The following is a 12,934-nucleotide window of genomic DNA, read 5'->3' as shown; positions in this document are numbered from 1 at the left end:
ATGAATCCAATACAAGTAGTTATGGTTTCTATTACTCATAGTCCTGTAAATTTAAGTTGTCTTAGTATTAGACAATGAGACTAATATATAGGATAGAAGCATAATTAGTAAATGGTGAATGTCAAATTAGGCTACAGTTAATGGCACAGAGAATGCTGTAGTTATTAGCTCATAAGTGCTCTTAACTAGTAGTGCGTAGCGATGCTTTCCAGGCAGTACAAACAGCTATGGATTAGCCATCAAATAATTGTGAAGATTAATGGCTTGCTTTTTATGTAGCTAATTTAGAACAATATCTGGTAATTGTGAATTATCAGCTTTTCATTTACAAATCCCAAATAGCTAATGGAATATGAAAAATGCAGCTTTGATTGTGGGCCCTCTAAGGACAGAGAAAGTATCTGCATATAATAAATGTGAACCACTTTGGCTGTACCACAGAAAGGCAGTATATCAAATTCCTGACATTTTTATACAGGTAACCTCAAAGATTATTCAGCTGATGTTAAAAGTTTAAACTTGTGGTAGTTACTGTATTTTTTGCTCCATAAGACTCACTTTTTTCCCCTGAAAAAGTGGGTGGAAATAAAAGTACCTTCAAATTCTGGTCGTCCAGCAGTGTATTGGCAGGAGCAAGCTTTATGCGCTCCTACCCCTCCCTCTCTGGACGGCTGCCTCCTCATTATCTTGGGGCCAGCGGTACACAAGGCAGGAGCGAGCTTTAGAATATGTTGACAGTTGAATCCATTCTTTTCAATAATGGTGCATTTCTTGTGTCACTGATAGAACCACTTTTAAACTAGAATATGGGGTAAGGCTAAATCTTCAATAGAACCACTTTTAAACTAGAATATGGGGTAGGACTAAATCTTCGATAGAACCGCTTTTAAACTAGAATATGGGGTAAGGCTAAATCTTCAATAGAATCACTTTTAAACTAGAATATGGGATAGGACTAAATCTTCGATAGAACCGCTTTTAAACTAGAATATGGGGTAGGGCTAAATCTTCGATAGAATCGCTTTTAAACTAGAATATGAGGTAAGGCTAAATGTTCAATAGAACCGCTTTTAAACTAGAATATGGGGTAAGGCTAAATGTTCAATAGAACCGCTTTTAAACTAGAATATGGGGTAAGGCTAAATGTTCAATAGAACCGCTTTTAAACTAGAATATGGGGTAAGGCTAAATGTTCAATAGAACCAGTTTTAAACTAGAATATGGGGTAAGGCTGAATCTTCAATAGAACCACTTTTAAACTAGAATATGGGGTAGGACTAAATCTTCGATAGAACCGCTTTTAAACTAGAATATGAGGTAAGGCTAAATGTTCAATAGAACCGCTTTTAAACTAGAATATGGGGTAAGGCTAAATGTTCAATAGAACCGCTTTTAAACTAGAATATGGGGTAAGGCTGAATCTTCCGAACCATGCATTTTTGAGCAGCTGTCTTTTGAAGGATAGTGTAAAAACAGGGAAGTTAGGGCATCTTGATAGTGATGTTGCAATAGAGGCCATAGTAGATGGTTGCCTTTAAATAAACAGACTTGATAGATTATAAAATCTTTTTCCGTTGCTGAGAGTTTTAATATTATCTGAACTTGACTATTGTAATCTAATTATGACAATTCAATTTCTCTGATTTGTGTGTTACAGCTGGTACAAAATGCAGTTATTAGACTAATTTTTGGCCTAGCTAAATATGATAGTCTTAAACATCACTATTCCAAACTACATTGGCTTCCTGTAGCTTGTCTGTATACAATTTAAAATTTGTATGACTATTTTTATAATCTTGTATGGAGAACCCCACTTGTATTTATTAGATTTAGTGGTTCCATTGCAAGGAATATCTTTGAGATATGTTCATAGTCTCTCTTTCTGTTCATATACACAGAAGTCTGTACTTTAGCTGTTGATTCCTACTAACTGCGAATCTGCAGAAGGGTATCACTTTAAAATCTTGAACTCCTCCCCTTCTGCAGTAGAGAACAGCTCTCTCCTGTTTTACCTTCGGCAAGCAAACTCAGGTGTGTTCTGATCTGCTCTGCTTCTTTTTGTTGTTTTTGGGTATATTTATCATTTTTTCGAGTTTCTTTGTGGTTTCGGTGCTGAGAAGTCCCTTCCTTGGGCTTACTCTGTTTGGGAAAGGATACAGTACCACCTTGTGGGTGGACTGCTGCTCTGCTGCTCCCAGGCCAATCTCATCACGTATCTCTGGAGCCAGCCTGCTTGGTGTCCATTTCCCTGGGAGCTGCTCTTCAGCTGATTTAATCAGGGGCTTGAGCACAGGCTGTGGGGCCCCTGTGCAACAACCCTCTGGGTATCAGGGAGCTTGCTGTGAAATTTCTCCCCCTGTCACGCTGTGAGAGATTTCAGGGATGGGAGTTGGCGGTTGAGGTCCATCCAACCGACAGCCAGAAGATTTCCATCGACTGTCCAGTTCTGGAAATATCTGAGGCAGAAATCCTTTCCCTGCAGGCAGGCTGCTGCAAATTGACAGGCACCAGAAGTCACAGTGAGTATTCCCATTATTCTCTATGGGAAAATTGCAGGGAGTCTAAAAATTTCATTTTTGAGGGTTTCGATTCCCCCTCATCTAAAATCCTAAAATTATTTTTTTATTTTTGGATTTCGCTCCAACAGCCTGTTTTTGATGCAAATTTCCTGACATCTTGGAGTTTTAGTGATCTTTTTTTTAAACTTCATAGGACAGTCAAGATAATCTTAACAATTTTACCTTTCTCTTTTAGGGGCCCTTTTTCTAAACTGTGGTAAAAAGTGACCTTAATGCATCCTTATGTGTTCATTCCCACATGCTAAGGCCATTTTTCCTGCAGGGGTAAAATGGGTGCTTTTCTATTTTTAAAAAAAACTAATGGCCCACACTTTAATTGGTTAGCATGCAGAAAAGTATGTCTGCTAACCAATTAACTCAGAACATGCTTACTTACCTTCCCAATCCACCCCCATGCTAATCTATTTTTTAGTAATACTATAAACTCCTCAACATTTGCCAAAAGGTGCTTAAAAAGATACAAAAAGAGAGGCAAAAATGTCAATAAGGACTCTATGAGTGGGTCTATCAGCCAATCACTTCTAGCAAACCAAACCACACTAATAATAAATGTCAATTTAGAGATAGGGACGCTCTCAGTGTGAGGTTATTAGCGATGGGAGAACAAACTCCAGCGCTTCCACTTACAAAGGCGAAGGTGAATCACCCCGCCTGCACACCATCATCCTGTCGCTAATAACCTCACACTGAGAGCGTCCCTATCTCTAAATTGACATTTATTATTAGTGTGGTTTGGTTTGCTAGAAGTGATTGGCTGATAGACTCACTCATAGAGTCATTCGTTCTCTCAGATCTATTTTAACTACTGACTCGATTAACATTTTAATTCATTCCCTGGTCATTTCACACTTAGACTATTGTAACTCTCTTCTAAACGGACTCCCCCAAAAAGAACTCCGACGGCTGCAACTCATTCAAAATACCGCTATCAAACTCATTTACAGAATCGGTAAGTTCGAACACGTCACTCCTCTTTTTAAAGAGGCTCATTGGCTCCCAGTCACTCACCGGATAATTTATAAAATTATATTGCTTACTTTCAAAATTAAACATTCCCACTTGCCCCTATTTCTAGATAAACTATTAATCCCCCAAAGCTCTTCTCGTTCCTTAAGATCATCTGATCAAAAACTTCTTTTCATTCCTTCTCTAAAAGAATCTTTCTACACTAGGAATATTAACTTTGCTATAACTGCCCCCACATTATGGAACTCTCTACCCCAATTTCTTCGGGATGAAATCCAATTACCAAAGTTTAAGACTAATCTTAAAACTTATCTATTTAAAGATGCCTATGCCAAATCTTAATCTTTTTTCATCCACTCGTTTATCTCCTTTTCAATCTAATTTTTTCTTCAGTGCATATCTCTTATACCAGGCACCCCCGCCCCTTGTGTTATATCCCTTCCCTCTATCTCACTTCTCCTAAGATTATGTAACTTTTTCCCTACCTCCCCACTTATCCTCACTGTCACGTCTGTCCATACGTTTTATATGTTTCTATTTTTCCCACTAATCTTTCTAAAACACCATTAAATATTTCTTTCTTTCCTATTTAAATTTTATTGTTAACCGGTCAGATATTTGTTTTATGATCGGAGTATAAAAAACCAATAAACTTGAAACTTGAAACTTATTGACATTTTTGCCTCTCTTTTTGAATCTATTTTTTAGGACATGGGACGTATGCTCTGATCACAAAATTACTGCAGGATGCCTGAGCAAGCCCCACAATAAAGCTTTTTTATGCTGTGGTAAACACACTAGTGTTTAGTAAAAGGACCCCTTAGTGTACTAACTTCTAATATTTCAGTTTAATATTTTTATTATAATTGTAAATTGTGTAAGTCATAACCATAATAAGTGATATATCAAGAAATAAAGAAACTTGAAATTTTATTACTCAGATTATGGAGAATGTAGAAGATGAAGAAATTGCAAGATCTATCCTTTTTTTCATCTTGGAATCTGAAAAGGACTGAACTCTTAAGGATTGTGTGTTACAATCATAAACCTTAGGAATAAGGTGTGGGTATTTCAGGATGTCTGTGGTGGTGTTCAAGAGTGTTTCTTACTAACCATCAAGAAGTCGTAGTTCTTCAGGGCTGGAATTTTGTTCTTTTTCTTATATATATTTGATTTTTGTTGAGAATATAGTATTTGATATAGTCAAAGTAATTTAACTGGGCTGGAGAGGTTTCTGTCCAGTTAAATCATGCCGAGTGGCCTAAGAACAGATATTCAATGGCACTTGATAGCACTGCTGAATATCTACTCTTAATGCTACAGGAACTCTGGTTGGAGCCAGGAATTATCTACACACAGCTGATATTCAATGTTAGTACCTAGATAGCTTATTAGACATGTTGGACAGCACAAAAAGCAGTCGTAACCACTGTATGTACAGTTCTCTACCAAGCATCTGGATATTAGTGCTGTTGCCAGGATACAGGGCCTGTCACTGAATATCTGGGTTTAGTTTACAGGGCCTTTCACTGAATATCTGGCTTAATATCACCATTTATATTTTAAACTTCAATTAGCTAAGACATTTCTTGTATGATGTGCATGCTAATGTTTAGATTCAAATGTTAGATAGTGAAAAGATGATCTTTAGGAAGAAATTTAGGGAATGGGTGAGCCAATTATTTGCTGTCCTTTTTCTTCAGTTGTTTATTAGCCCGTGGCTTAAAGGTTCTTCCTTGGTATAGTATTTGTGGGCTTATGGGAAGTATTTCTTTTCCTTAGGTCAACTGGAGGCATGTGATCTGACGGTATCTCTTTTCTTGCCTCCTTGGCAGTCCACTTTATTTCCAAATTTATGTATTTGCTGGTAGTACCTGAATGTAAACCACTTAGGTTATAAGTGGTATATAAATACTAAAAATAATAGTTTGTTTTTACTGTTTGATGGATTGTCTGATAAAAAGGAATGTGTATATTTGTCAATTATTTATATAGTACTCCCGCTAAGCAAGGCCATTCAAGATGGTTCACATTCATTTTATTAAAATACAATAAATATCTTAATACATAGAAAACAAATTGTAATTTTTTTTTCTCTCATTGAAAATATATTCTTATTTAGGTCACATTTGAAATGCACAAAGAAAGCCTGGCCCAGCTGTTTAGAGAATATGACGGAAAAAGAGGTGAAGAAGTTGATCAGGGCGCTTCAAATCAAATTAGAACCATCTCAGGAGTTAACAGAGAGATCGAAGTTGCAATAAGTTCTACTTGCTTGGAGCTGAAGGAAGCAGCTGACACGTCGGATATTTCTGAGAGTTTTGATCTGAAACAGGGCCTGCAAAGGACTCGGACTGAGAATGGTTCTAATGATGAACAGAGCAGTTGCTCAGCTCATGAAATAAAGTCAAATGAAGTAGAAAGCGGCACCAGTTTGTCTGGTGCTGATGGTATTCACTTAGAACCAACTATTATAGATGAAGTGGTGGACTCTAAGTGTGAAACTACTTGGGTAGAAGCAACTGAAATAGACATAAACCGAAATGAGGAATATGGGGATGAAGGTACTTCTGATGCCGACTCATTCACAGCTATAGAAATTAGCTCAGAAGTTGGTACACCTGAGGCTTCAGAGGTACCTAAAGAAGGAACAGTAAAGGTAATAGAAGATGGGGAGAATGTTGATCAAAAGCAAGAGATCGACTATCTTTCACCTCCCAATATTTCAGAATCAAAACAAGAGCAAATGACAGTTGAAGGTGAACTTCAGGAAGTCTCAACAGAACCTATGCATGCTTCCCAAAGAGAGCCTGACTCGTCTGCTGCAGAAATTCCAGCATCTGTGGACTTTAAAGGGACAGTGGAGTTGCCTTCATTACCATCAATAGCAACTTCAGAAATCAAGGAACTGGTGGATGACCAGCATTTTGATGCAAATGGGAAGGAAGAGGTGGAGGAGATTCAGATGGAAAACAAGGAGATCACTGATGTCAGTGGAGCCACAGCAACTGATAGTGATTTGGATTCAGCCACAAATACTGCAGATGTTTTGGGGGGCCCAGAGAAGAGAATTGCCAAGCTAGACGTTTCAAGCATTGCATCTGATACTGAGAGGCTGGAACTGAAAGCTAGCACAAGTCAAGCTGCTGATCAGCCTTATAAATCTTTACCTGAGGTAAACTATGTATGTTCATTGCCTTAAACATTTGTCTTAGAGCAGCATAGTTCTATCCATGTCATTTCTTTTGGAAATACTTCTTCGACTTGTGTATTGTTACAGAATACACTTTTTCTCCAGCTGCTGAACAGGAAAAATCCTTCCAGCCATTGCATTTTTTTTGCCTATTTAAAAATATCAGTTTAAATTACCAATTTATTTTGCAACATTATTTCTGTTTAGTCTGACACTTTATTCTGTTTTTCTTTGCTCTCTGCAGGCAGCAAGACAGCAGGAGCCTTCCGGATCAGAGGCAGCATCTGCTTCTAATGGCCAGAGGAGAGATTCAAGATCTACTATGTTTCACATCCCTGAATTTAAGTGGTCACAAATGCACCAGCGTCTGCTCACAGATCTCTTATTTTCCATAGAGACTGATATACAGATGTGGAGAAGGTTTGTGCAAGATATATGGTTGATTGTTGTCACTCAAGAATGCATTTAAACCACTGCCCATCCTAGCATATTACATTACATTACATTACATTAGTGATTTCTATTCCGCTTGTGCCTTGCGGTTCTAAGCGGATTACATTAGAAGATGGCTGGACATTTCCAGGCGATGACAATACAATTATTTGTATAACTTTACAAACTTTGCAAACCTAACTTTACTTAACTTTTCGTACATAACTTTACATAACTTTACGTACATAACTTTACATAACTTTACGTGGAGTTACTTTGTGTTACTTTACATTATCCTTACCGTGCTTGCATAACTTGCATTAAGTTTACATAATTTATCTTACATAATTTATCTTACATAACTTTACAAGACTTTACGTAGAGTTATTTTATGTTATTTTACCTTATTATTCCAGTACATTGCATAACTTACATTACATGATATTACAAAGCATAACCTTATGTTATATTACAACGCATAACCTTATGTTACTTTACATAATATTACAACGCATAATCTTATGTTACCAAAAAATCGTCTGTTCCTAGGTTGCTATATCTGATTTTTTCGGTATTTGGGGAGACTGTGTTTCTATATATGAATTGGCTTTACGCCCGATGCAGCTAGATTAGATGTTGCCTATGGGGACGAAGTTGCAGTTGGTTGTGAGTTGCAGTAGGTTATGAAGGGAGAGAAGATGATGGTAGATTATAATATTGGGATGTGTTTTTTGAATAGTATGGTTTTTATATCTTTTCGAAACGCTTTGTAGTCCGTAGTTGTGGTCAGCAGCTTGGATATGGTGGGGTCAGTTTTCGCGGCCTGTGTAGCAAGTAGGTTGTCATATAGCTTTTTGCGTTTTGTGCCTTTGAGTGAGGGGTAGGTGAATGGAGTCTGGGTTCTCCTTACTCTAGTTGAGAGGTTTCGGGTTAGGCGGCTGTTTAGGTAGAGAGGTGCTGTTCCGTTTAGTGCTTTGAATAATAAACAGTATAGTTTGAATTGAGTTCTTGCTTGTATCGGTAGCCAGTGTGAGTCGAGATAGGCATTAGTGATGTGATCGTATTTTCCTAGCGAGTAGATAAGTCTGAGTGCTGTGTTCTGTACTGTCTGTAATTGTTTGGTCATGTAAGCGGGGCAGGGTAGATAAAGGCTGTTGCAGTAGTCTACAAGTCCTAGTACAAGTGATTGGACTAAGATCCTGTATTGAATTTTGTCAAAGAATTTTCTTATTTTTCGCAGGTTGCGCATGGTGTAGAAGGCTTTTTGGATGGTTTTGTTAGTATGAGTCTGCATTGTGCATCTCCTGTCTATTGTTACTCCCAGGATTTTGAGTGCTGGCTGTATTGGGTATGTGATTGCATTTGTCGTCAGATCAGTTAAGGTAGGTTCTTTGTCTTTTTCTAGCAGCAGGAATTTGGTTTTATCCGTGTTCAGTTTCAGTTTGTGGTTGGTCATCCATGTTTCTACCGTTTCCAGAGTTATTTTCAGTCGTCCTGATGAGTTGGGGTCTTGGGTATTGAAGGGGAGAAGGATTGTTATGTCGTCTGCGTAGCTGAATGAGACTATATTTAGGGAGTCTAGAGTGGTGCCCAGTGAGGATACGTAGAGGTTGAAAAGTATGGGTGATAATGGAGATCCTTGTGGTACTCCACAGGGGTTTGACCAAGGGTCAGATATGTGGTCTTTTGTCTTTACTTTATAAGTTCTAGTTTTTAGAAAGCCTTGGAACCAGTTGAGTACCAAACCTGTGATCCCTATGGCGTCTAGTATCTGGAGTAGTATGTTGTGATCCACTAGGTCGAAAGCTGCTGAAAGATCTAGTTGGATAAGTAGTATCCTGTTCCCTTTGCTGAGGTGTTGGTGGGCTATATCCATTAGAGATACAAGTAGTGTCTCTGTGCTGTGGTTTTTTCTGAAACCTGATTGTGATGGGTGTAGTATGTTGTGGTCTTCTAAGTAGTTGGTGAGGTATTGTGCCACAAGACCTTCTTGTAGTTTGATATATAATGGGATTGAAGCGATGGGTCTGTGGTTGGCTGGATTATTGTTTGGAGCTTTGGGATCTTTCGGTATGGGGGTGATAATAATCTCGCCTAGTTCTGGTGGGAAGTGACCATCTGTGAGCGTGGATTGTAGCCAGTTCATGAGGTTAGCTTTGAACTTGATGGATGCGGTTGTTAGCAGGTACGATGGGCAGCTGTTTAGGTCACAAGAAGTTTTACTATATTTGTTGTATAGTCGAGTCATGTCGTTCCATTGTATTTTGGGGAAGTTAGTCCACGTTCTGTCGGCTACTAAGGCTTCATCTATTGTTGGTGTTGTTATAATCTCATCGAGGAGGGTTAATGAATTGTTGAATGTGGATCTGATATTGGTGATTTTGTGCTTGAAGTAGTCTGCTAATTGGTGAGCTGAAGGAGATTGGTTTCCTTGAGTAGCTAGGAAAGGTTTGGTGTCTGTGAGTTTTCTTACAATATTGAAGAGTATTTTTGAGTCTGGGTTTTCAGTGCCTATTAGTTTGGAATAGTATGCTTTCCTTTTTTCCTTTAGTTTGATGTTATATTGTTTGATTTGGATTCTCCATGTTACTTTTGTTTGGTCTTGTTTCTGTTTTTTCCATATTCTTTCGAGGTGTCTGCATTGTCTTTTTAAATGGAGAAGTTCAGCATCGAACCATTTGTCTGAAGGTCTACAGATTTTGTTTTTTGTTTTTATTGGTGCTAGCTCGTTCAAAGTAGCTTCGCTAATGGTACGCCAGTGAGTTACAAATTCTTTGGGGTTGATTTCGTCGAATGCTGGATCTACCTTCTCCCAAAATGTAGTAGGATTGATTTTCTGTCGTGTGTTGATGTGGATTTTTTGGGGTGCGGGTTTGTGGTTGTTTTGAGCCCAGTTTATGGTGAAAGTGTATTTGTAGTGGTCTGACCAGAGGGAGGGGTGCCATATACCGTTGGATGTGTGTATGTTTTGAGTGTCAAGATTATGGGTCGTGAATGCTGCAATGTCCAGTTGGTGGCCTTTTTCGTGTGTGGGTTCGGGGTTAAGTATCTGATAGGATAGGGTATCGAGATATGAGAGTATTCCCTCTACTTGTTTGGAGGAGTGGTCTTCTAGATGGAGATTTAAGTCTCCGAGGAGTAAGTTGTGGGTGGAAGTTAGTGAATTCTGGAGAATGAATTCTTCGAGTTCTTGTTTTGATGTGGACCATTTCCCTGGTGTGACATAGCATATGTGCAAAAAGGATTACTCTTCTTTGGGATTCTGTCAGGTTCTGGTTTGAAGGCATGCTATAGTATTACTGTGGCAGGGTAAGGAGAATAAATATCTCACGGGCATACAAATAGCAGCATAAAAAGAGTGAGGTCCAAGCGTAAGATAATCACGTCAATTTATTGGATACAGATAAAACATTCAAAAATTGTGCAGTAACCATGGAGATAAAAGGACTAGCAAACTGAATCAGGTGACCTCTGTAGGCACTTGTGCCAATCTTTTGAACTTGAGGAAATACGTATTACTTGTGTATTGGATTCAGAATAACCCTAGTTGTGGTGGACTCCTGAATCAGGCTTCTGTGCCAAAACACAGCTATGTTGAGTCCTTTTATCTCCAATTGCACAATTTTCGACTACTGTTTGTGTTCTATAAGTTGATGTGATCATCTTGCGCTTGGACTCCTATTTGAATCTCATTCTTCTTTTGTGCTGCTGTAGTAGTGATGCAATAGTGAGCACAGCTTTTATTTTGACATAAGCTGCTATCCACTACAATTTTTGTTTTGCCTATTTTGGAAAACTAAGGGCTCAACATTTAGTAGTTGAGTCCTTTCTCTTACAGGCTATCTACTAGATCTCAGGCTCACTGGCCACTTTTACATGCAGAAAGTGTCGGGTTAAAACGAACTTGCTGTTCAATTGGCAACCAATGTAGTTTCTTCAATATTGTTGTGGTGATACATAGATATGTGATACATGTATATGTGATACATGTAAACATGTAATTTCTGCATTGTGTTGTATTGCATTATGTATTTGAACTTAGAATTGTTGAGAGAGTGGTATACAAATCTTGTAAGTAAAAAAAAAAAAAAAAGAGAGAAATGTGGATAACTGCTAATGACTCTTGATGTGACATTTTGTACCACTTGTAATGCTTTCGGCAGATTCTTAGAAATCCCAGCCTGAGTCCATTGCAATAGTCAAAAGATGGACACACTGTACTCTGTACCGCCTTACAAAAATTTTCATTAAGACAATCCCTCAATCTTCTAACCAATTTTCAATTTAGATAAAATTTGTTAGATTATTTTTAAGACTTGTGTTTTCATAGTAAAAGATGAGTCTCTCAACACCAAAGTTGTGAATATTATGTACAATTGGAATGGATATTGTACCCATTGAAAAGTAAAAAAAAAGGTAACTTGTAATGGATAGCTAGAAAGCAGCAAAATTTGGGTGTTGGCCATATTTAATTTTAAATGGACCCCTTTCATCCATTGCTCAATGGTGGTTAAACATAGTCTTAGCATAAAGCTGAATGTTTTGTTTTTTGTTTAAAAGTTGGACATTCCACTTTGGAAAGTGGATATTCATTTTGGACATTTTCAGTGCAAAAACATCCATCTCTCATCCATAATTACACAGGAAATCTAGATTTATTTCCTATTTGATTATGACTGTGAGAGACTTTCTTTTTGGATGTCCATCAAGCCCAATATCCTGTTTCCAACAGTGGCCAACCCAGGTCTCAAGTACCTAGCTAGGTCCCAAGTAGTAAAACAGATTTTATACTGCTCAGGAATAAGCAGTGGATTTCCCCAACCCATCTCAATAATGACGTATGGACTTCTGTTTTAGAAAGTTATCCAAACCTTTTTAAATCCTGCTAGGCTAGCTGATTTCATCATATTCTCTAGCAATGAATTCCAGAATTTAATTACACGTTGTGTGAAGACACATTTTTTCTGGTTTGTTTAATTTTTAATTTTATTTATTTATCAATTTTGCAAATTTTAAGAAAATATACATTCTTGCTAAAGAAATACAGCAAAGAATTTTAAAAATAAAGGAAACATCATCATATTCAATAACAATTTTCCACACTTCCTTAGACCACGAAAAGAGTCATAAAGGGGGGTTTGTAAGCAACAAATATGAAGTTTAAACAAGTAGGCAAAAGAAAATACAATGAAAGGCTATAACATAGTCTGCATACATTTCCTTTTTAAACACCGTTAACCTACAGCAATTTTCTTTATTTCCAAAAATGATCTTAGCTGCTCCGGCTGGCAAAAGACATATTTAACTTGAGCATACTTAATTATACATCTACAGGGGTACGCTAATAAGAAAGATGCCCCCAGAGCCCTGGTCTCCTGTCTCATAGACAAAAAAAGCTTCCTTTTTTCCTGAGTACCCTTAGTTACATCTTGATAAACCCATATCTTTTTTTCTATAAAACAATTCTTTTGACAAGCGAAAGTATAGTTTCATAAATTAATCCAAGTCCTGCTGGAAAACGAAAGAGACCAGAAGTGTCATTCTTATTGAAGTCTGAGATAGACTCTTCCAAAATTACTGATATGTTATTTATATCTTCGACCATTGTAACCTGGTTTTAGTGGAAAGTGGTAGATAATATATTTTATTCAAAGGAGGAATAAGTTCTGAAGAATACTTTAATACTTCCTCTAAATATTTCTTAAACATCTTGTAAGCGGATATCCCAGGTACTTTGGGGAAGTTCAAAATCCGGAGATTGTCT

General features: G+C 37.6%; 1 protein-coding gene across 7 annotated transcripts in view; it reads left to right on the top strand.

Moving 5' to 3' along the window:
• Positions 1 to 12,934, top strand: part of LRBA (LPS responsive beige-like anchor protein) — a 1,301,884-nt gene that overhangs the window by 203,023 nt on the left and 1,085,927 nt on the right. For all 7 annotated transcript variants that reach the window (XM_033940548.1, XM_033940584.1, XM_033940558.1 and 4 more), the window contains exons 23-24: positions 5,668 to 6,720; positions 6,983 to 7,158. In XM_033940548.1, the coding sequence (XP_033796439.1) occupies positions 5,668 to 6,720; positions 6,983 to 7,158 (1,229 nt within the window). The remainder of the gene's footprint in view (positions 1 to 5,667; positions 6,721 to 6,982; positions 7,159 to 12,934) is intronic.

Source organism: Geotrypetes seraphini, chromosome 1 (assembly GCF_902459505.1).
Source record: "Geotrypetes seraphini chromosome 1, aGeoSer1.1, whole genome shotgun sequence".
Classification (NCBI taxonomy): domain Eukaryota; kingdom Metazoa; phylum Chordata; class Amphibia; order Gymnophiona; family Dermophiidae; genus Geotrypetes; species Geotrypetes seraphini.
Note: the sequence above shows the minus strand (reverse complement) of the source record. Positions and strands in the feature narration are given on the sequence as shown.